At 39.0% G+C, this 24182-nt stretch overlaps 5 protein-coding genes across 6 annotated transcripts; 3 read left to right on the top strand and 2 right to left on the bottom strand.

The window, feature by feature from the left end:
* Positions 1 to 276: 276 nt before the first annotated feature.
* On the top strand, positions 277 to 4426 carry LOC136262789 (dermatan-sulfate epimerase-like protein). Its single transcript, XM_066057194.1, has 2 exons — positions 277 to 1807; positions 2414 to 4426. Exons 1-2 carry the CDS (start codon positions 331 to 333, stop codon positions 4294 to 4296), a joined length of 3360 nt encoding a protein of 1119 aa, XP_065913266.1. The 5' UTR covers positions 277 to 330; the 3' UTR covers positions 4297 to 4426.
* On the bottom strand, positions 4256 to 8342 carry LOC136262792 (pachytene checkpoint protein 2 homolog). The gene is made up of 16 exons (XM_066057198.1): positions 7932 to 8342; positions 7710 to 7881; positions 7521 to 7647; positions 7409 to 7464; positions 6916 to 6956; positions 6816 to 6865; positions 6688 to 6760; positions 6578 to 6641; positions 6440 to 6526; positions 6281 to 6387; positions 5820 to 5888; positions 5677 to 5761; positions 5584 to 5624; positions 5417 to 5488; positions 4559 to 4628; positions 4256 to 4504 (listed from the first exon to the last, which is right to left on the bottom strand). Exons 1-16 carry the CDS (start codon positions 8024 to 8026, stop codon positions 4412 to 4414), a joined length of 1302 nt encoding a protein of 433 aa, XP_065913270.1. The 5' UTR covers positions 8027 to 8342; the 3' UTR covers positions 4256 to 4411.
* LOC136262791 (Bardet-Biedl syndrome 4 protein-like) lies at positions 8048 to 11303 on the top strand. Its single transcript, XM_066057197.1, has 13 exons — positions 8048 to 8241; positions 8387 to 8527; positions 8572 to 8683; positions 8734 to 8806; positions 8863 to 8916; positions 8964 to 9091; positions 9137 to 9260; positions 9608 to 9760; positions 9812 to 9903; positions 9964 to 10043; positions 10208 to 10277; positions 10894 to 11026; positions 11092 to 11303. Exons 1-13 carry the CDS (start codon positions 8127 to 8129, stop codon positions 11248 to 11250), a joined length of 1434 nt encoding a protein of 477 aa, XP_065913269.1. The 5' UTR covers positions 8048 to 8126; the 3' UTR covers positions 11251 to 11303.
* Positions 11304 to 12696: 1393 nt separating this feature from the next.
* LOC136263328 (solute carrier family 35 member C2-like) lies at positions 12697 to 20077 on the bottom strand. 2 transcript variants are annotated; one of them, XM_066057844.1, is made up of 10 exons: positions 19753 to 20065; positions 19180 to 19330; positions 18773 to 18836; positions 18643 to 18715; positions 18158 to 18253; positions 18023 to 18095; positions 17470 to 17553; positions 17238 to 17413; positions 13731 to 13863; positions 12697 to 12940 (listed from the first exon to the last, which is right to left on the bottom strand). In XM_066057844.1, the coding sequence occupies exons 1-10, from the start codon at positions 19852 to 19854 to the stop codon at positions 12819 to 12821; spliced, it is 1074 nt and encodes a 357-aa protein (XP_065913916.1). In that variant the 5' UTR covers positions 19855 to 20065; the 3' UTR covers positions 12697 to 12818. The 2 variants fall into 2 exon arrangements, 1 of the variants encoding a protein (XP_065913916.1); XR_010704566.1 differs by lacking the exon at positions 12697 to 12940 and adding an exon at positions 16020 to 16122 and having other exon boundaries at positions 13735 to 13863; positions 19753 to 20077.
* On the top strand, positions 20022 to 21230 carry LOC136263329 (C-signal-like). Its single transcript, XM_066057845.1, has 2 exons — positions 20022 to 20178; positions 20232 to 21230. The coding sequence occupies exons 1-2, from the start codon at positions 20176 to 20178 to the stop codon at positions 20991 to 20993; spliced, it is 765 nt and encodes a 254-aa protein (XP_065913917.1). The 5' UTR covers positions 20022 to 20175; the 3' UTR covers positions 20994 to 21230.
* The last annotated feature ends 2952 nt before the right edge of the window (positions 21231 to 24182 follow it).

Genomic DNA, 24182 nt, shown 5'->3' with positions numbered 1-24182 from the left:
ATGTGGACAAGGTCCATTAGTGGAGATCTAGATCCTCCAAAGTCTCTCATCTGAACATAGAAAACTCTATATCCAGATAAATGTCAGATTCGGTATGTTGGACCCCTCAGGCTTACCAGATATTCAAGCAGATAATGAGCCTTTTATTTTTCACATCACCCTTACTCAGATTATTATTCACAGTCTTCAGATTCTCTGATATCTTAGATGCTATCTTATCGCTATTCCGTGTGTCTTTTTCCATTTCAAATAATGCGCATCTTTGCTTCTAAATAATGCTCATTTTGCTCTAAATAATGCGCGGTAAGCGTTCCACCGCCTTTGTTCACCATGGGAGTTGTAGCCAGCATCATCGGATTACTCTTGCTGCTACTCGCTGAGATAACATCCACCACTACAGATCCTCCCCATCCGATGCTGTACTTCAACTATGATAGCGTATCAAATTTGAGAATTAAAGCGGCCACTTCTCACAAGCACATTGCGGACAAAATAACTCACGCAGTTGAGCTAATGAAAAATGACAGGGCTACTTATCTACCGCCAGAGAGCGTCAGTGACTTCAAAGGAAGTGTGAATGAAGTTTATGGAGATAACCTCTGTGTATTGGCCATGTATTGCTTGTTGTATCCTAAAGACCGCGAAGCATTGAAAATGGCACACACGTACATGGACACCTTAGCTGGATACCAGTCATGGGAAGTAGCTGCAGCACCTCATGATGACATACCAATATCACACACTCTGGTCGGTCTAGCAACTGCCTACGATTTACTCTACAACACACTAGGAGTTGAACAACGCAAGACAATCTTCACCAAAATTAGACTATCAACTCAACGATATTTTGAGAGGTTCAAGATAAGTGGATGGGGTAGGCATCACGTGCAGACGGACACATTTGTCAACTGTGTGGCTCTTTTGGTTGGTGCATTAGTTGTTAGCTCACATGACCAACGTGCAAGTCAGTGGGTAAAGCTCACCACCTCTCATCTCAACGTATCCATGACACTTTTATCATTAGTTGTGGATGGATCACTGTCACAGGGTGTGTCTTCTTCAACGTACACATCACTGCCTATCATGACGTTTGCATTTCTGGCCAGCCGCCATCTTGGTCTCTCCTACTATGGACACGCTTGGTTAATGGAATACTTCTGGTTCCTTTATGGCACACTACTTCCTGGTTATCAAGAAAATGTTGGGATTGCTGACTCCAGTGCAGTGTGGTCCTATGGCCCTGAGGCACACTTGGTCTTTTTAGACTCTTATGTAATGAGAACTGGATTTGCAAACTGGTTAGCCGGTGAAATTTCACGAGCCAGAATCAGCCGAGGAATTCTGAAGCCAACTTATTCTCAACAGTGGTCAACATATCATTTGGAATTTATTTGGTACAATGATGAGATCATGCCACAAGTTCCTAACATTGACTCCAGTTTGCTACTATTCAGTGATTGGGGTGTGGCTACTTATGGGGGCGGAACTCCAGCTGAACACACGTTCTTGTCATTCAAATCAGGTGTCCTGATGGGTCACGCCTTACACACTGTGGTCAGTAAAGGACTCTACAAGTCGGCGGTAGATGGGTGGGGGTCTTTTAGCCCTCAACATGATCATCCTGATCAACTGTCATTCACCTTTTGGCCAAGAGGGGAACCATTCATCACAGATGGCTACTATGGGCCTAAGATGACTGTACTTAATAATGCGTTACTGTTTGGGCCATCATCAGAAGCTAAGTGTAGTGCTCCATATGAGGGACAACTGGGAGAGTGTTACCAGTGCTTTAACTGGAATGCTGCCGGTGAGTCTGCAATGTGTGTTTGTAATGTTGTTTGTAGTTGTATGTATGTTGTGGGTATGTGCGTGCGTGTGTGTGCGTGTGTGTAAGTAGTGTTTAAATTTTAATATACTGTAGCAGGAATACCAGCAAATAGCACCTGGCATATACCCAGGAATCCATCAATCCGATTAAGCAGCCTTTCAGGAAATCTTTTAGTAGGGCATTACTACCAACAGTTGGGATTAAATGATTTAGCACCTCTCCATGGTTGAGTTGTTTCCAATTATCACATCAGTTTTTCAAGCATGTTGCATCATCACAATGACCATATCTGATGATGCAGCAGTGCAGTAGTTGGCATACAATACCTACAGGTAATTTTGTGGTCCTAGTGTGTTATTCTCAAATGAGTCACACAATAAAGAACTCGAGTAACATAATGCACACATGATTTTATTGTATAGTAATGGGTTATAGTATAGGTACTTTTGTGCTATATTACGTGTAGTTACGTACTTGTCTTATATTACGTGTAGTTACGTACTTGTGTTGTTCATCAACCTAACATTCACACATAGCGCAGATATTTGAGTGTGTATGTGTGTCTTTCTGTCTGTACATTCTCAGGTGTGGAGAACTCTACAGCACATTTGGTGGCCACTTATGAAGAACTGGACACAGTGTTTATCAGTGGAGAGGCAGCATCATCCTACTCCTCACATCTCGGACTATCCAGTGTGTACCGGAGTGTTTTCCTTCTTACCTCTGATGTGCTGCTTGTTGTCGATCATGTTACCCTACACCCACACTCAAAGACAACCTCTCTTAGTGCCGTATTCAACATGCGGGCAGGACTACTAAAACTGCAGGGGAAAGTAGCTGAACTATTAAATAAAGGCAAGTATTATTATGTGCACTGGACGGTGGATAAACCAGCTAAACTACCTCACAGTGGTGGGAACATTATGATTGGTGGGTTTGAATATCCGTGTGAACGTGACACACGTGAGACACAGTTTGTTAACATAACTGTTCCAATGACGACTGACACACCTACTAGAGTGGCGTACCTACTTTACAGACAAGGACCTATAGTAACCCCGCCACATTTCTCTGCATCAGGAAAACACGGTGTCAATGTTACCATGACAATTGATGAAATCAAGTACAATGTTTCCATAGCAACTGATCATAATGACCCATTGGCCAGATTCAAATGGCTTGGTTTCCCTGGTTATGGTAGCATAGCAACCACCAGTGGTAAATGGATCTGGTATGGATTTGAAAACTATGAACCTGCTTACCTTGTTGTTCACCATGAAGTGATTACTAATTTATTCAACGTCTTGTTCTTTATAGTGTCTCTGGTAACAGCAGTGCTTGTGGTGCTGTCTAAATCATCGTGGGCTGAGGTAGTCAATCACTGGCTGAATATTTATTTGCACTTGATGATAACCATCGCAGCATCATTATTTTCCGTCTTACTTATAACATTTATATTCCTACAACCTCAAGTGATTCAATCACATGTAACCTACACGAGGTATTCTTTGCCGCATGTCTTTATTTCTTCACTTAAATTCTCCGGTGCTGAGGTGATTTCTGGTATGTTTGATCGCAGCCCTGATTTTCTCCATGTAAAGATACCCTCTGTTGCTGTACAGTATCCAGACATTGAGCATGTGTTTGGACACTTTATTGACCCTTGTGTTTGGAACGAGAATGATATGGATAAGAACACGATGATGGCTGGCTGGCTGGCTTCATTCTTTCATAACCCGTTGAGTCATCTTAAACGAAACCTTGAGTCAGACAAGGATGGTATCATGAGTGAACTTCTTCATGTGGCACAACAGAGACCAAACGCTCGACTAGTAATGACCACTCAAGATGGAATGTGGAACTTGAAGCTACCCTGGGCAGCTAAAGCAATCGGTTCCTCAGCTAGAGTGATTTACATAATCCGAGATCCTCGTGCTTGGGTAGCAGCATTGCTAAAAAGTGAAGAATACAAGAACGTTGTAGAAGACTTGAAGTACACTTACAAGCATTCTAGCTGCATTGATAGTGATCGTAATGCTGCCCTTTATGCTGCTGTGTGGAAAGAGTTGAATGCAATTACCACAGGGGAATCCCGGAGGGAAGATCACATCAAATTATTAGCTTACTTATGGTATGTAGACACTGCCAGTTCTCTGATTAACAATGCTAACATGTCTCTTGAATCATATCTTGTCATGCGATTGGAAGACCTAATTCTGGAACCAGAAAATACAATTAAAACTCTATTCCAGTTTGTTTCTATGCCCATTCCACCTTTGGCACAACACTATGTTCTACAGATAACCCGTAGCAACCATTTCAAACTATCAACAGGTGAACGAATCGGCCAACAGAGCATGGATTGGTGGCAAGATCACATGAGTTCCGACCAGATACGTACAATAGAGGAAATTTGTAAACCAGTAATGGATATGGTTGGGTATGAATTTGTACAGTACAATGAATAGTGATAGTGTATTATAGTGTATATATTTTTTCATTTCATTTCATTGTGACATACAAGACACAGTTACATTGTATTTATACGTATCATGTATTAAATTATTATTTTATGAATTCCAGTTATTGTGTGGCTAACTGTTTTTCTTCCATTTTTTGTTTAACGACAGCTTTGTCCAGTAGTGTTAGAAAGGTTTCCATGGTGATTGCACCTGCCTGGTGATATATGACAATGATAGGGTGGTCACCATGGTAATGATGATGTCATACTTGTTGGTAGAAGGTGTGGGCCAGAAATGGCATCTTCCTCAAACTGCGACCACTAAACCCGACACTCTTACTACAGCAAAAAATAGATGTATTTTATCATGCAGAGCTGCACAAATTCAAGGGAATTATTTTAGGTACAACATAGTTTACATGCTCAATTGTGGTTGAAAACTAGTCCTGTAATTACAAAACAGACACCTATTAGGAAGCTTAGTCAATCAGGACTCAGTTTAGTGACAATCAGTAAAATGTGTAGAGTCGTATAGTAGTAGTAGTATTGACAGTATCACAGTACCATAAAGCCTAAATATTATAAGGGGGAAAATTTTTGCGGTTTTGGGGCTTATCAGTGAAAATTTAGCCTTGAAATACTTAGACCTCCATATAGTCTAATACATTTTGGGAGTGTTTGCAAATCCACAAAAATTTTATTTTTAGCAACATTGCTCAACCTCGAAATATTTAGGCTATATGGTATATCGGTTGTGATTGAAACTATAATAAAGTGTCTGACTGTTATATTAGAGTGTTTGACTGCTTTATTACAATACCTAAACTTTCTATTAAACGTCTAATCTACAACACCATTGTTTAATGGCATTGTGTGGTGAGATCAGTACTAAAATAGACCAATATCACTATTATATTCTATGGCAAGCCATCATGTTCAATACACCAAACTTGGATGATACAAATATTGTTTCAACATAATAATTATAATGTACAGTATTGACAATTATTGCATAATCATTTTCATGCTCAGCTGTGTATGTGGTAGTGTGTATATACGTGTGTGAACAACTTGTTCTGTTTGTTAAAAGGGTACCATAGTTATATGTGCATGTGTCAATTGCTGACCTTGCAATATCACGAAGTTTTAAGCTCAGCAATGTGGCATCATTCTCAATAAACCTCATCACCTCCAATGCTCTAAACACACAATAAAACATTCAGCATCACTAAAAGTGTCAACACTTCAAACAAAACTTAAATGACTGCCTGCTCGCATGTATAAGTGTACCAACCTTAACTCCAGGATCTGTTGTGCGGGTGATATTATTCCAGCCTGCAAAAAGGCGTGGCTAATGCAAGCATAATGGGTGTAGCTCCCCACTAACTCTGACTAACTCGTTGATACAAGAGTGGTATATTTTGTATACAGCAGCCATCGATGGTAGGCCTATATACTGTTTCACATCAGCTCTAATAAAATAATGATAATGATCACTTTGTTGTGTGCACTAATTAAGATGATACTTACCGATCAACAAATGCTAGATCAATGGCTTCAGTAATGTTTGATGTGGTGAGAATGATAACATTTGAACACCTAAAGAGGGTGATCCAATACATTACACAAACAAATACTCTAATAAAACACACATATTAGCTGTGTAAGACATTATGCACACAAATGTAATAAAACTAGATTGCTCCTTCAAACAACTTGATTAATATTTTTGAACATTGTGTAAAAGAGCCAAAGCCCTAGTGGAATATCTATTCAGGAAACAACTACATTAGAGAGGTGGCTTGATTTTTCAGTCATAAAATTTTAAATTGGGTTCAAGGTCATCAACAACTACACAACTAATGGAATTTTTGACTAACACCAATGTGTCCTAACTGCTAGTGGAATAACATATTTTTGGATCTTAACTAAGTGCTCAGTGTCTTTGTGTTCAAGCATCAACATCAACCAGTGTGTATACAAACACTCACTTCTTAATTTGGTCAATTTGAGTGAGTACAGCGTTCACTACTCTGATAGCATCAGATGGTTCACTACCAGATATTGCTGACTTTCTGGCAGCAGTCAAACTCTCAACCTAAATAATTTGGGGTGAGTGTATATTGTGATCATACATAACATGGTCCCACTTCATCGATCAATACACAAACTAGTGAATCAGGATCATCAATCAACTTGTGAATCTTGCTGAACATTTTTTGCACCAGTTTGCCACTCTGTTAGTGGGTGTGGCTCTAGTGTCTGTACAATAAGGAAGTGGAGCTTACCTCAGAGAACCACTTGGAGAACAAACTGTGACTGTTAATCTCTACTAGTTCGCCATAAAGATACCTAAAATACAACTTCATTACACACACATGCGCGCGCATGCACTCACCTATCAGAAAATCTAATGCACAACTTTTGAGCTAGTGCTTTACAAAGTGAGGTCTTTCCTGTTCCAGGAGGTCCTTTGTGGATCACATGAGACATGACAGCATCACATCATTATAAAGACACACCCACCATGTAGTAGTATTACTCTATTCCAGGACACAATGTTACTGTTGACCTCTCTGTGAGTGTAGTGATCATAACATGATGTATGTTTTATTAGAGTAGTTACTTGTCTGAAAACAACAATGTAGTCCGAGCATACTGCAACAGCTACACATGAGAGAGCACAGTAATATTATAATAACAGCATGTATAAAGATTTTTTATATTTTTAATTTAAAGTTACATTTCCATTGAGCATTTGCCCAAATGGTACCATATATGTAGTGGGGCTTTTGGAGGATGAAATATCTGTGGATTGCAGGGAGGAAATTTTTGCTTCCTCAGCATCTTTTATGCATTAATATAATACTTAAAAATGATCAAGCCGCAAATTTCTAGGGGGGAAATTTTGCATACTAAAGCCAATTGGAAAAAAGCGTGAAAATTTCCCTTTGGAAGAAGCCTGCCATATCCACATTTAAGCCAAAAATTGTCTTAATTTCAGAGTTCTAAACTAAATATAATTCATTAGGGTATCTGGTCTTTCTGTACAAGAACAGCTACCATGCACAGGTCAAACCTTCTAGTACACACTAGCTACCATGTATAAACGTTGTAACCTTTTCTTTCACATCACTGTCAAACACCAGGCTTTCCCACAATCCTTGGAACTCCACTACATAACACAGAGCACAATAATGCATAACATCACCAGATGGATGGGGTCACTACCTGATGGAAGGAGCCAATGCCGTGCAGCTGTAATCTGCTCTTCCTCTTCAATTTCTTCAGACACCGGAGTGTCCTCATGTAACTGATAAACATGGAAGGCAAATCGAGTCTCTGAATACTTCAGCAACTGGAAATTACGGAGAAAAACCAGTGGCAAGAAATTGCACACAAAATGCAAGAATGGCTCACGTGGTCTGCAGCTGATTTGGACTCCACATAACTGATGGTAACCATGGAGACATGTTCTTGTATTTGTGGGTCCTCAAATTCTGTCACAGTCACTTCATCCATGACATAGCGACCTTGTAACTGTGACACCACCTTTGCTCCGAACCTTGCCACTGAATCCGTGTTTGCAACACTAAACATGGGGAAAAAGAGCAATTGCAAAACTCACTATTTCGTGCATACCTGGTAGGATGCTGACATATCTCAACGTGTATTACAGGCAAATCCTCATCGTCTGGTAAAGCGTTTGATAACTCCGTGAGTCCGTTTTGCTCCATTTTACCTTTGCCCCCAATTAGAGTGCAGTTATTAATCCAGAGGCGCTAAGTATTAGAAGAATTTGTCGAGTTCGGTTGCAGCATAGCTGTCGATCTGCAGATGGACGACGGTTCTTTGGCAGGCGAAACTTCCGCGAAAAAGAGAGAATCGATGTCTTCTGTTAGCGGCGGCACCAAGAAGGCCCCTGAACCGCGAATGGTCAGAGGAACGAAAGGTACGACACCCAAACTATGCATCACATTTTTTTTTGTATGTAATACTAGCAAGTAAAACTCCCAAGTGATTTGTATTCTAGTGTGAATCTAGTTTACAGCCTTATTCACCATGACAACGTAAACAAATATTTGTTTCCCGCCCAGCCGAGGTGCCAGTATTCGAGCGAAAGAATTGGCTGCTACATATGCAATACATCAGGAGGGACTTTGACTTCTGCAAAATATTGATCAAAGAAATGTTGATAGAAACAGATGATATGTGTGAATATGCAAGATATGTGCTAGGTAGTTGTGTGTGCACTGGATTTATAATATAAGTTGTCGCATAGGTATGATCCTACGTCAAGAAGGAGAGATACAAGGCTCACTGGAGATGTTTCAACAAGCTGCTTTGCTTAACCCAAGCAATGTAGAGAACATTAAACAAGTGGCACGATCTCAGTGAGTGCGTTTGAAGTGACACAATTTTTTTCATGTGTATGTGTGTCCAGCTACTTGTTAGGTAGACACAAGGCTTCTTTAGATGCTTACACTGAAGCTCTAAAATTGTCGCCTTCAGACTGGGTAATGCACACAATGGGCTATAAATAAAATTCTATTTGTGTTTTATCCTTTATTAGGAAATCCTTCACAACCAAGGTGTCTGCTTGGTACACTTGAAAGCTTATGATAAGGTAAGTTAATTTGGTATGGACACTGTAATAGATTGAGATCATGCCAGGCGGTGGGAAACCTTCAGAAGGCATTAGAGTTAAGCCCACAAACAGTCACATACATGGAGTTAGGTCGTGTTCACTTACTCAAAAAAGATGTGACGTCAGCTCTAACAGTCTACAAAAGAGCAGTCAGGTTGGTTTTGTTAATATCCTGTCATCATTATGACATGTGATATAGTCACAGTCCAGAGAACCCTGAGGTGTTATCCACTCTGGGATTGCTCTACCTAGAGCAGGGACAACCTCAGAAAGCGTTTGAGTGTTTAGGCAGTGCTCTCACTTATGATCCTAGTAATAATAAGGTGTGTGAATGTGCATGAATGGATACAGTGTGTATTATGTAGAAGTAAATATAGTTTGGGTGCTGCGTAGTTAGTGTATGTGTGAGACAGCAGCATTCAAGTTCATTAGACTCAATACCCAATAGTGTCTGTTAACTGGGTAAGAACCTAGTGTTAACCAGGTAAGCAAATGCTACAGTATCTGTCATACATGACTTACATAACAAGTGAGGTTTAGATGGGACTATGGGTGCCCACAACGTCACCCATGAGACATGGGTACAGCTTTCTGTTGGATACTAGTCCTGCCCTAGCTAGGAGGATTTGCCTGTATTGACATGTGCACTTATGACATTACTTTTACCCAGGCCATCCTGGCAGCTGGTTGTATGATGCAAACTCACGGGGACTATGACGTTGCCCTCAGCAAGTACCGAGTAGCAGCCATTAACTCACCAGAGTCACCTCAGTTGTGGAACAATATTGCCATGTGCTTTTTCGGCAAGAAGAAATACGTTGCAGTAAGTGTCAATGAGACAAGTGAAAATTTCCACTATGGTGTCATTCTGTAGGCAATCAGCTGTCTCAAGCGTGCCAACTATCTTGCTCCATTTGAGTGGGAGATATTATACAATCTTGGACTGGTTCACCTTACAATGCAACAGTATCCTTGTATTCTAACACTTTAATACAACATTGTTTATATTGCCTTAACACACTAAAGATATGCGTCATCATTTCATTTCTTTAGAGCAGCCACTGCTCAAAACCCAAAGTGTGCTAAGTTGTACATGCTTTTAGGTGGTGAGTCAATTTTATCTTGCAATAGGTGGAACTATTATTGATGGTACTATAAATAGTAACATTGGCTTGTTACCATAATAGCAGTGACACTTTATTGTACATGTAACAGTGATCTACTAACTTTTTACTATATATAGTAACAGTGACTTATTTACTATATATAGTAACACTGACACACTTGGAGGATCATGACGCTGCTAGACAATCATATGAACAAGCACTCTCCTTGGACAAGTATGTATCCAATTGTACTGTTATTTTGGCTAACACTGTTATGGTACCATGTGTATGTGTGTATGTGGCCAGAACCAGGTGTGTGGGCACACACTACCTAACTCAGTACCGGATTAGAATGTCTTATTCTACAAGTCTGTAACTTGTATTACAAAGCCATTAAAAGTTTAATAAGGTGAAAATTGCATTGATGGAAAAGTTGGAAATTTTTATCTCCCCACATGCCCTACAGAGCTGGTCAGGTATTTAGCATTGTTCCTAACACAATACTCAACCAAACCATAGCAGAAAGCATTTTATCGGGCAAAGTTAATCTCTGCTGCAGGGCCACCTCTTTAATCATGATGGTGGAGTAGGCTGACTGCTTTATTAGAGTGATTTTTCTATTAGAGTATTTTGATCTTTCATACCAGTTTTGTATTTTTATACTTTTGTAGTATTTATTCTGGCATCATTATAATTCACAAAATTATTCCATGTACATGCCAACATGTCAAGTACATTATTGCGAACATAGCTAAGATGTCACCAATAAGACCACATATTTTTTAAGGCTATATTATCTCCAAAAGTGGTAATATTAATACAATCTCATTGTAATGGTATGTTTCCCCAGGACTGATCCACTAATCCATCTCAACTATGCTGTGACATTGTGCAACTGTGGGGAGAGAAGATTGGCTGCCAAACACTTCTCACAGCTCGAAGCAAACCTGAGCAACATGAAAGAACAGGATATTGATGCAGAGGTGAGCCACGCCCACTTCTTGATGCTGCACAGTGATCCCACCCCCCTACACAAATGACATCACAGGTAGCAGAGCTCAGAGCACAAATGGAACCATTACTACAGGTGGGGGAAGAACACGTCAGGAAACACTCAGAGACAAAGACAGAATCCAATAATCCTCCTATTGCAAAGAAGAGGACAAAGAAACCAACTGATACTGATGGAAATGTACCTGTACTGTAGTAATAAGTTGTATAACAACATTTCTGAAATGATTTAGAGGCTGCTCTGTCTGACACAGTAAGGCACTGTAGTGTTCTGCTGTTTAACGGATTGCTAGCAAGCTGATTGAGGTACTGTAGAGGTTGTATAGAAAGAGAGAAGGTACACACATCACATACACACAAAGGCTACCATGCCTACCCAGTGAACCAGCACTGGGGCACCTGTGAATTATCACAGGAAAATCCTGGGGCAGGACCAGTGTGTATATAACACACACACAAAATGTCTTACATTTATGTATGTGTATACAACAAACAAGGTGGCAACCAGAATAATGCCATGCTTTGCATGTGTAGACTACATGGTCTCTTCTACCTCGAGAACTTATTAAAATTATCTATAACTTTCAAAATCATGATTTGAAGTAGTAATAATACAGTACTTAAGTATAGTAGAGCACACGCAGTTGACTGATTGATCTACACCAGTATTTCAGAAAAAAGACTTGAGTTTTCACTGTATAATGAAATACTGCAGAATTATGATCAAAACTAAATTCAATGTTTGAGCTATCATGATGCTTTCACCAGATAAAATAAAATCAGCTACCTTAGGTAAAAGTATGCTGATCTTTTAAAGCTAATTCTTTCTCAGAAGTTGTTATGCACCTATCAATGTATTGCCCCACTACCCCCCCCCCCCCCCCCCCCCCTTGGGCATATATGGGGAATTGACACAGCCGAATGTCAAATGCCCCATAGTAGGGCAAACCTATCGTGTCAAATCCCCACCGTTGGCCCCAGTTGCAACGTGGGATTTGACATAGCGAAGGAAGTTACAACAAAAAAAATATTTGGGTGCTTACTGAACAGTCATCAAATGCCCCATAGTGGGGCAGCAGTTTCGTATCAATTCCCCCTGTAAATCCCCAGGGGGGGGGGGGGGTGGTGGGGCAATACATTGGTAGGTGCATTAATCCTGCTACAAGTCTTAAAATACTGGACACATTGAAACAATTATATGTGTATCCTCAGCCTTCTCTCATGCTTAAAGAATACATGTATACCCAAACACATCCCCGTGGTGCTTATTTCAGTATGTTAATTTGCATATACCATATTATCCAATCAAAATACAAAAGTTGTATTACAATTTGACTATATACACATTTATAATTCTTCACAGGTGATGGTAATATTTATTTTGACAACACTGGTTAGCACTGTTTTCTTTCAACTTAAAAATAATTTTGCAGGATATCAGAACAGGTACACCATATCACTACACTCTACTGTCAACCACAATTAGTAATGTTATATGTGAAATCTTTGTAGTACTGGTGTGTTGACTCTGGTAACTGTAATGACTGTGGTGTTCGGGAGTATTAGTGCTGCAGTAGTGTATCACAAATTTTATACTATATCTACCACCTTAGGTAAAGTGCACCAAATTTATAGAGTACTCTACATTGGTATGATAATATTTATTACAGTATACTAAACAGAAAATATTTTTACACAGAAAATAAATGATGGGATTAATCACTGTCAACCGTATTTCACTATAATATTTATACAGACAGTAATTTACAGTTGTGTCTGTTCATACAATATCTCCTCTTCATCGGTGCTGTCATCTGACTTGCCTTCCTTCAACAACACCTTTGTGCTCTCCACAATATGTCTGCTCTGTTGTAGCTCCTCCTCATCTGCAAAGAGAGTGGGTTAAGCTAGGTGGAGCTCAGACATGGGGACAAATACGTTTGAAATTACAAATTACTAGCTCAAATATTTTCCATTTTTGGGATAGAAAGCACGCCTATCTACTTTAAAACATGTCACTTACAAACAAATTCTACAAAGGAAATATAACAATGTTGATGTAATCTCAGTATCTGACTTCTTCCAACAGCACATGGCACCAAGAGTATATAATAGAAACCAAGAGTGTCGTACAGTGTATTAGCCCATGATTAATGATTGCATAATGTAACACAGATATTCCAGTAATTGTTTGTTTACACGAAATGATAATTTGAAATACGTACATGACAATGGGTCTTTGTTCGCAGGTTTTCCGTGTTATTCAACCAAGTATTCAACAGTTATTGTACAAGGAAAGTGTAGTAAGAACCCAAGATAACTCCAGCTCAGCAAAACAACGGTTGCACAAACGAGCGTGCTGCCACGCCTTCAGGAATCCGCTTGGCAGTGCCAGAACTTTAACATTAGCCAATTCCCTTTAACGCTATCATGTTTTCACTTGGTTTAGTGGCCAAATTGAGCAACCCTTAATGGCAATGAAAACAAACAATTACTGAAATATCCGTGTTACTTTACACAATCATTAATCACGGGGTAATACACCCATTCGATACTCTTAGTTTCTATTATAATATACTCTTGATGGCACCTGTATTATGCTGTATATAGCAAATGTGTATTTACAGGCCAAGTGCTTGGTGAGTCCCATGTACAGTATGTTCAGTGCAAACTCACGTCTCATCTGGATGACCTTCAGTATAACATGTAGTGTTATTCCCATCAGACATATCACCATCCCAGCTATGTTCACTGAACTAAGAGTATCTTGTTCCACAATGGTAGTTGCAATACTAAGTGTTAGCACCTCCTGGATAGTGAGACAGTATGTGTATTACAACTAAACCAACTAACTTTAAAATTAGACTATTTCTACTGTCAGCTTATAAGCACCGAATGCCTTCGGAACTTATAAGCTCCTGCTACAGGAAATTTTGACAGAAGGAAAAGTTGATGAATGTTGACAGAAATCAAGGAATCATATGTGACCGGCTGAGCAAAAACTGGTCGTTTTGCACATTCCTCGAATTCCATTTTATTGCTTCTCTGTTATCTATAGTAACAAAGGAGTAGACAGCCAAAGTTTCAGCCTTTTGTGATGAATGGTCTTGGAATTATAGCACTAGACAATTGGAATAGGAATAAATACAGCAAATAAATTACAGGTGCTTATCTAATTAACGATAAATCACGACTGAAACAAGCTACTAAGATGGGGATTGGCTCAGCTTGTTCACCATGAACTGGCAAATCCATCAAGGTATAGTATTTTCCCTGTATGTCTCCGTGTGGACAAATAAAAATGCCATTCCAACAATGAAATGACGTAAACTTTATGTTTACTGCATCGTAAATAAGCACCTATAACTCATGTGCCTGTATAAACACTAAACAAAGATTTTCTTACTCCCCATGAAAGGGTTTTATTATAGATAATAGAGTTCTTAAAAGGGATAGGAAACACAATAACGTGACGTCACAAAATACGTACATTTCTATTGGAATTCCGTGTATTACATCATGAACATACTCGTTACGCTTGCTGCACTTGTATCAAAGAGAAACAAATTGTTGTGACGACAGAATTTTGCAACCAACAACTGTGAAACTTCACTACAGTGAACTTAAGTAAGTAATCGAGGGAACTAGGATGGTACCAACCCTCAAGGAAGTTATGCGCAAAATTACAGGAGATTGAAAGTGGAAAAAACGGCCCAAAAATTACTTTACAACACTTACTTTCTTCGTAAATATATTCTATCCTTTTAACTGTGATAAACCTATTCCTTACCATTTAACAGAGAGAACCAGAGCAAAAGAGGAATTGTTGCCTGAAGAAATGACTAAGTATCTTCCATTTTAAACCAAAAGTTTAAACCACCTTGCAGTACAACGCAATGGTAAAAGACTGTGTTGGTGACACGCCTAGCTTACCACAAGATTCGAAAGTGGAACTGGCTATACAAGAAGCGGTATGGACAAGACATGAAGGTACTATGAGCGAAAGTATGACAGCGTGTAACAATCACGGTTAATGTGATATGCTTTGTTACAAAATCTATAGTCTGAATTCTCTCACCAAAATCTCTCACAAAGGCCTAAATACTTGCTGTAGTCTGTTGGATTACTATTTACGCTGCTTAGAACACTAATTCCCATGCTTGAGCACAAAACTATCTTGTCCTTTCAAGTCACACATAACGGAAATCAAACCGGAAATCGCTTGCGTTTCCTATCCCTTTTACTCTATTATCTATGGTTTTATTGATTCAACAGTACATACCAAAGTGATTAAAACGTGCATAAATTATTATGTAGCACATGTATTTTTACCCAGTATGCTTTAATAGCAAAAATAGAAATTTGTGAAAATGGTCGGTTTTCACTCAGTGGGTCACATATATCCTAACATACTGTAGTCTCATGCCCAGCCGGGCTGGCACTAATACGCAAGTGTTTGCGCATTAGCGCGAGCCCGGCTGGGCACGAGATTAATCCTAACACACATAGTTTTTTAAAAAGCGCTTATGGATGTTTGACAAATTTAAAGTTGACCTGATTTTTTTTCCTTCTAAATTGTCAAAATTTTCTGTTGCACAGCTGCTACTAATTTTAAATATCTCCCCCCATGTGCCACTTGCCTAATGCTAAAGTATGCAATTTTAGTTCAAAGTTGACTGAAGTTGATTTGGGTTCACTCTACTGTAAATAGTTTGAAGAGCAAAGGAGCAATGTGCTGATTACATGCTGTATTATGTTTTGATGCATGGAAGCCACTCAACACTTGTCCAAGACCAGCTGGTTGCATTGCGTATCTTGTCAAGTTCATGTTGCAGGTGGTAAAGTACAAGCATCACATGATTTTATTGGGCCCCAAAATATTCAAATGTTGTAAATAGCACATTGCAGATATGGGCAGACATTATCAAAGCTACAGTACATCTATACAACAGTTAATTGTCATACCTAACATTGCTCTGTACAGTAGTCTTTGCTTCTAGGCCCAGACATGGTCTTCGTGTAGCACTTATCCATTTATAAGCGCATGTACAGAGGATTGGTTAGCACGCTACAAGTATTATAGACAACGTACTGCTGTACAAGTGTTCTAGAAATCTAATGTGGTTAACTTATGTAATTGTAGAGATCCACCCTAGTTTACCATCGTAGGCCAGATCCAGGAGCTCTCAACTCTCAGTATAAGGTGCAGATGCTTATACCTACCTGGCTTGCGAGGTTAAATTGGGGGATGCCAGCTGAATCTCTGTGAGTATACATCAGATTTCTATAGTGTGTGTACAACAGTATATGGTGTATGGTACTCTGGAGTGTGCTAGCTTATCCTCTGCACACGCGCATATAAATAGATAAGCGTTACTCGAAGTCGATCTCTGTGTCTGGAAGCAAAGACTACAGCATAGAGCAACATTAGGTATGTTGTATAAATGCAAAAGTGTATTTTGAAAATGTCCGTGTCCGACCATATCCGCCTTTTCCAACTACCCTGTGACTTCTTACCTTTATTATCTCGTGGTTCCATGTGTAAAACACTACAGACAACATTCGTTTTGAATACTGTGTGCCAAAGTCTCTGAAGCCCCACACACACACACACACTAACATGGCCATTTAGTCAATTATGAGATCAAATTTTGTAACCGCAACATAAAGAAACGTCATTGCAGATATTGTTCATAGAACACACAAACACTGTCTTACAATTATATTAACTAAGGCCCACAAACCTCAAGAAGCATTATTTAATTCTGGTGTTGAATCAATTTTCAATTAAATCATTCTAACAGCCTACAGCTATTTCAATCTAATGGAAATGAAATGTCTACCATGCTAATGGAGCCAGCCAAAACAATGATACTTGTATGACTGCATCATGCACACTAAAACTGGCTCAAAATGGATTAGGGTAGTGCAATAACAGTACTATTACAAAGATAGTAGTAAACCTTTTTCCTACTAGGAGATATCTCGATAATAAGGTGCTCTAAATAGAAGCACATCTTAACAACCTACTTGACATGGTTACAATAATGGACTGGTCTATTAATGGGGTCATGGAGTACGATGTTTGGGCTAGACATGGTCACTACAACACTAGAAATCCACAGCATTACAAACAGAATCGTTTGGTCTCTTCACAAACCACATCAAAGGACAGTTGCTCACCTTAAACACTCCACTAATGACCAGTGTTAATGATGATGTGTGATAGACTAGCCAATACTCTGACACTCCTAGCATGAATGCCATACAAGCTGCCCCCAGGATCACAAATACACCAGAGAACAGTGATCCAGTTTCTGTGTACCCTACCAGCTGACTCGATGTTGCAAAATATCTCCCTGAAAAACAGCCATGCCCACTTTAAGAGAGCATGTTATGTCACATGATCACATACCATCAATAAGGAATGCCAGTGGTAGTAAAGTGAGGATCATGACCGGCTGTAAGTGATAGACCGTATTGATGGGGTTATTCAGTCCTGCAAGAAGTTGAACAGAAAATACATACCTGTCACTATGATATAACAGAACTTCTGAGGCTGAAACCTTTTATGACTTAGTCCTTCCAGTGGAAATTGTTCACTACAATTGCTTATCAATTTTAATCCCCAGTGTATAGCAAACTTTCATAAGGTGGGCAAACCACAAAGCATTTTCCCCTCATAAGTATTGTCTCTTGTTGTTATGGTTACCGATGGCAGTGGCTGTAAATGATTAACTATGACAGAAACTGCATAATTATTTGTATAATGTATGAAAAGCTCTTCATGTAGTAATTGTAGTGTGTACTAGTTATTGAAGACAAGTACAAGGGTGTCCACACCGTTTGTATTGTGGTTATACTATACATAATTTATGTTGCTCCTAGCCTAAACCATGTTACAAAACATGTATAGCTATTTATAGCACAGACCATCTAATTCTCCTAATCTAATCTATCTGTCATACCTAGCTCTTGTTTCTGTAGTAACATCTGTGCTGAGGTCCAGCGTATACCAGTTATAACTGACGCTGCTATCACCTACACAGAAATGACAACATTTTGGTATAAAGACTGCATCCATTAAGCTTGCCATTCATTACCAGTATGAATCCTTCAATATCAAACTGTGTTGACTCGTAAGTAAACATGAATAAGCCTCCCATTATGAGGACAATAACAGCTGTCAATATTAACCTCTGTAAGAGAGAGTAACATTACAAATTATATACATACACCATTTACAATGAAGTTTCTCTGACTGCACTACTTGGAAAAATAACAACAATTTAGTGCCCTTCAAAAAAAGGTGAAAGCCTTCAAAGTCCCTATAGAGTTTGAATGTGTCTTTTGTATATAAAATGTTAGCAGTGCAACTTGACTACAAATTAAATATACTTCTATTACATGTTGAAGTATCCTTGTTTAGTGAGTCCTAATACTACGTAATGGGACCATATCCTGATTATCATGGTGTCCTTATTAAGTGAGGTGTCTTGAGGGGTCTAAATGTATGTACACGAACATGTACAAATGGGACCATGGACATCTGGAAAGGGTATACTACTGTAAATATCATTTCACTCACTGGTTTTTCTAATCGAAAGATGAACGAGAAGATGAGAATAAACACAATCGATGTGGACTTGGACATGGTGTAACTATGTGGTAAAAATAGATAACAACTATTGGACACATTTTGACAGTTGTAAACTTACAGTGAAACAGTTATAAACAGTAAGCTCCAGTTTGACAGTCCAATATCCAATCCGCTAGCCAGTGCTGGGAGAACAAAAATTTGAATAAACAGACCAAAATCCCAGCAGAGTATGTATGTAAATGAATTGTACTTTATCAGCTACTAAAGTGCTCAGTCTACTACTGCATATACCAAGTGAATTGTTTAGCAAACCACCTTGTTACAGTGGCCAAGCATAGTCAAGATTTCATTCACTATTAGTAAATTCAATAGATTGTGAGGCCATAATATTTTGGTGTATGATTTGTAAGGGGTGACACAATTAGTTTAAATACCTTGGAGACAAGTTGAAACTGAAATGATTCCACTAAACCAAATAAAACCATACAACAAACTTCCAATTGTATACTAACATATACACCATACCTGGAGGGATGACCCCTTTAGAATATGTCCTCCAGCCGATAACCAAAGGTTGTTGACGGGTGAAGCAGAAGATAATACGACGGCACAACCATGCTATGAAGAACTTGATCAGTAGTGTAGTCATCGTGAGGGAGATTGGGAATGGCATTGACTGTAACAATTGTACATCAGTATTAGTGACACATAAAACAAGGCAAACTGCAGTCATATACATGGGCATACTTCATCAGTGAAACACTGGGCCACTCAGAAGCTACAGTATGGGTCAGTGCAGATAAATCCTACTGGGGTCAGGACTAGTACCACTACCACACAGAGCACTGTACCACGTCTACCTGATATCATCATCCCTTACATGAAACATGGATGGGAACATACTCACCACATGTACTGCCTCTACAGGCAACTGAATATAATTTGAGTGTCACAGCCTATTACAGGCTGAGCTTTACGTCTACCACAATTAACACATAATTACCAACAAAAAACATATTATAGACAACATAGCACTTTTCTGTGCGCAGGAATATTGTTGGTATTTATTAAACATTGACGTAAACAAACTGTTTTTACCTTCATCAGCCATTTATTGTAAAATGTGAGACTAATTGAAAACGTGAAGTAGAACGCCACTAAACCACCTGTCCTGCTTGTTCTGTAAAGCAAGTCTTTCATGCTTCACCTGTCACGATGAACAAATTATATAATCTAAATAGTGCACACCGAATTTATTGGTAGCGCATCGTTTCTCAAGCGCCAAAACCAAAGGATACAGTACCGGTATGCAGCATGAATTGCAGGAGTAGCAACAACATGCGCAGTGATACAAACACATGCACACGTACAGGCGCTTTCACTATCGCGCTGATACGAGATACAACATGCATCTTTGCAGCGCACCTCTGTAAGCGCCCCCAAAGTTATCGGAACACAGCTGTGCACAGGATTCACGCAGCTCAACATTCATAGCTAACTGTGAAAGAGACAAAGTGGACTATGGTAGGCGAATATGTGTAATAATCATGTTGAATACTGGCAACCTCTTAATATAGGCCACAGTGCCATATTCCATAATGATTACTGGTGCTAATCAGGGGGTGGGACTTGGATTAGTGAAGTATTTACTGGCTAGTAATCCTCGTCCTCATCACGTGATAGCTGCTAGCAGAAACTTGGGTGGAGAAGGAAGCAAAGAACTGGAGGAGTTGGCAGCTAAAGAAGACTGCCTTTCTGTTGTAAAGTTAGATGTCACCAAGCCTGATACATTTGCAGCTGTGGTTGGGGAGGTAGATGGAATTGTACAGGAGAATGGACTTAATGTACTTATAAACAATGCTGGAATTTATTTGAAGAAAGGATTGGAAGATGTCACTGTTGAAGATATGCAGCTGGCCTTTTCTACTAACACGATTGGTCCATTGATGCTCACACAAGCGTTCCTACCATTGTTAAAACAGGCTGCAAGTCGTTTAGCAGCTAAACCACTTGGCTGGCAAAGAGCAGTTGTTATAAACTTTTCTTCTCGATTTGGCTCCATATCTGATAACACCAGTGGTGGTAGTTACACTACTCGTAGCAGCAAGGCAGCTCTCAATGCTGTCACAAAATCTCTTAGTGTTGACATAGTCAAGGATGGGATTATTGTGTGTGCGGTACATCCAGGTTGGGTACAAACTAAAAGTGGAGGACCTAATGCTCCGATCAGTGTTGAACAATCAGTACAGGGCTTGATGAAGTTGTTTGCTGGCCTTGATCAGAATTCCAATGGTGGATTCTTTCGATATGATGACTCTGATACTCAGTTGAACTGGTAGATTGTTATTGTACAAGAACATACATAGTATTAAGTTAAGATATTTATGACAAAGTATGTATATGGCTGCAACATCATGCTGGATCACTACCTAGATAATTATATTGTGTGAAAGCCGAAAGGCTGTACCACAATGCATTTCAGTTTTTTGCATGACAAAATATTGTACAATTTCGTGTAAGTGAAAACACATTATAGCATAAGGGATGACCATGTGTTACACTCTGATGCTTTAAATAGTTTGGGATTTCAAATCTCAGAAACACAACGATTGTGACACTGTGTATTCAGTCAGTGATGTCATTGTGTAACTGGTTTATCTGGTAACATGTTTTGTTGTTGTGTTTGAGGTGATAAGCTGGCTTGTGAATATGAATTAGTGATCACTCATCTGTTTTAGACTCACTAACATTTGTCACATGTGGTAGTTTAGAAATAGCTGATAATTAGTTTCAAATATTTAGTGTGCTATGTATGCAGTGCTCATAATCATTAAAAACATGCGCTTTGTGAATGGGAGCTGAATACAGCAACATCTCTATAATCCAATCCTCTATGTTGAACATCAATAATATTATGTCAGATTTAATAGTGAGCCTGTTGGAGTAATCCTTTTAGAACTATCAAATTGTATTGGCTCAATCATAAATGAATTTTAAAATCACTCATGTCAAATATACTGTAATTGAGCTGCTGGTATGATTGGGAAGTCTGAGAGAGTTTTGCATCAATTCAGAGTTGAGGGTAACTAGTTACTTTTGTAACTAAGTTATGTAGTATTACTTTTAAATTTTAAAGTAACTAAACAATCTAACTAGTTGCATGCTTTGTAACTTGTATTTAGGAACAACTGTCTGAGTAACTAGTATTCATACACTTACTTTTAAAAGCAAGAACTCTTCAATTTTTGCACTACAACAACATTAAGTAAACATATTCTGTGTACTGATATTGATGTAAGTGGCTAGGGCATTTGGCACAGATGGATACTCTTTTGTGGGCTGATTAAAACCCACCCAAGACACAGCCCTAAGCAACAATGGAGAAATCTAGCAGTGATGGATGTCAGGACACTTGGAGATTGGTTTGAGATTGCACAGGATAGACAGCGATGGTCAACAATTTGTTCAGTAATACACTTGTCAATTTCACGCCCCACACCCCAGGTGGGGATTTGACATTGCTTCTTGTCCCCACCCCTGGGGCAATTGACCGTTGTCCAATTCACTGACTGATTTTCGGTAGTTGCATTTCTAAACAATAAAATCGCACTTGCTATAATTTTACTAGCTACAGGGCAGGTTTATTACTAGTCACATGCATGAAATATGTGTTTAGTCATCCTTGAGGTGTTGTCAAATCCCCTACTATGGGGGTAGGGATTTGACAGCCGATTTTGCCCCAGTAGTGGGGAATTTGACACAATGATTTGTCAAATCCCCTGTATTCCCCCACCCTCCCCGGGGGTGGGACATGAAATTGACAAGTGCATAACAGATCCGTTTATCTGCATGTTGGGGAGGTCTGTGCTGCTAACAGACCCAACATACCCTGCCCACTAGTAATCTTATCCTGGGGTTTTTCCCGAGGATACTGCAGTCATCTTCAGATGGGCAGCTACATCATTACATGGTACAGGTGCGTGTACATGCGTGAGCCCATTACTACAAGGCGCAAAGCTAGTGCATACTAGAATCTACGTAGCTAATTTAATACACAAAAATGCTGGTTATATGTGGTGTGATTGATCTTTAGAAACTTTCCAAGCAGAGATGATGTTGCATAGTGCAGGAGTGTATGGTAAAAGTACCTACACTGCATTGCTATGTTATATATAAAACATATCAATGGTTTATGCCTTTAAGCCATTTCTGAATGGATTCCTACATGTTACTTTACAATATGATAAGCTGCTTTACAGTTATATATTATGCAGTTACAGTTCTCTCATTATTCATCAACACTTATGAGGGATGCGACTGAAGTATGTCATATTCGGCCAAGTAACCACGTTATAATTGTACCACACTAAGTAGAAGATTATAGTCACTGGAGGTAGTTTGAGAGCTAATTATATCATATCAATGGCGGATCCAGGATGGGGCATTTGGGGCAAATGCCCCCCCCCCCCCCCCCAACCCTTCAAGAAATTGCATGCAAGATCGAGATACTCTAATAGAGCAGTCAATTACTCTAATAAAGCAGTCACAATGTTAATGAGGCAGTGTAGCTTACCTATGAAGCTATATATATAGGATTTTATTTTACATAACAGACGTGATATATTTGGTAAAGGATAACTAGCTATTACTGTTGTGACCTTTTTTTTTTTTTTTTTTTTTTGGTCTTCAACTGTTTTTCAGCAAGGTGCCCCCCCTCTTTTAAAACTCTGGATCCGCCCCTGCATATAAGCGTAACTATAATATCTGTGTGAAGAGACATTCAATTAATCATGCATCTTTCCTGTACCTATATATGGTCTCATAGGTCAGCTATGTATACAAACCTATAGAAAGTTCAGTTACATACAAGTCACCCTGTATAGAGTACAGCTACACATTATAAGTCTCTGTGTCAAGAGTTCAGCTATCTTACACGTCACCCTGTAGAAATTTTACTTTGGTTATAAATCACCCTGTAGAAAGTTCAGTTACAATAAAGTCACCTTGTAGAAAGTTCAGCTACATACAAGTCACCCTGTATAGAGTACAGCTACACATTATAAGTCTCTGTGTCAAGAGTTCAGCTATCTTACACGTCACCCTGTAGAAATTTTACTTTGGTTATAAATTACCCTGTAGAGAGTTCAGTTACAATAAAGTCACCTTGTAGAAAGTTCAGCTACATACAAGTCACCCTGTATAGAGTACAGCTACACATTATAAGTCTCTGTGTCAAGAGTTCAGCTATCTTACACGTCACCCTGTAGAAATTTTACTTTGGTTATAAATCACCCTGTACAGAGTTCAGTTACAATAAAGTCACCTTGTAGAGAGTTTAGCTATGTTACAAGTCTCTCTTTAGAGAGTATATAATATGTTATTATCTATCTACTGGATGAACATTACAATCATTATAAATTTTTGATAGAACACTTACAATAGAACAATTATTTTGAGTTAGGTTAAGCAAAAGTTTTGGATAATTGGAGTTCACGGTAAAATACTACATTTATGTGCATTGATTAAGT

The sequence above is a fragment of the Dysidea avara genome, chromosome 8 (genome assembly GCF_963678975.1).
Source record: "Dysidea avara chromosome 8, odDysAvar1.4, whole genome shotgun sequence".
Taxonomy (NCBI): Eukaryota; Metazoa; Porifera; class Demospongiae; order Dictyoceratida; family Dysideidae; genus Dysidea; species Dysidea avara.
Note: the sequence above shows the minus strand (reverse complement) of the source record. Positions and strands in the feature narration are given on the sequence as shown.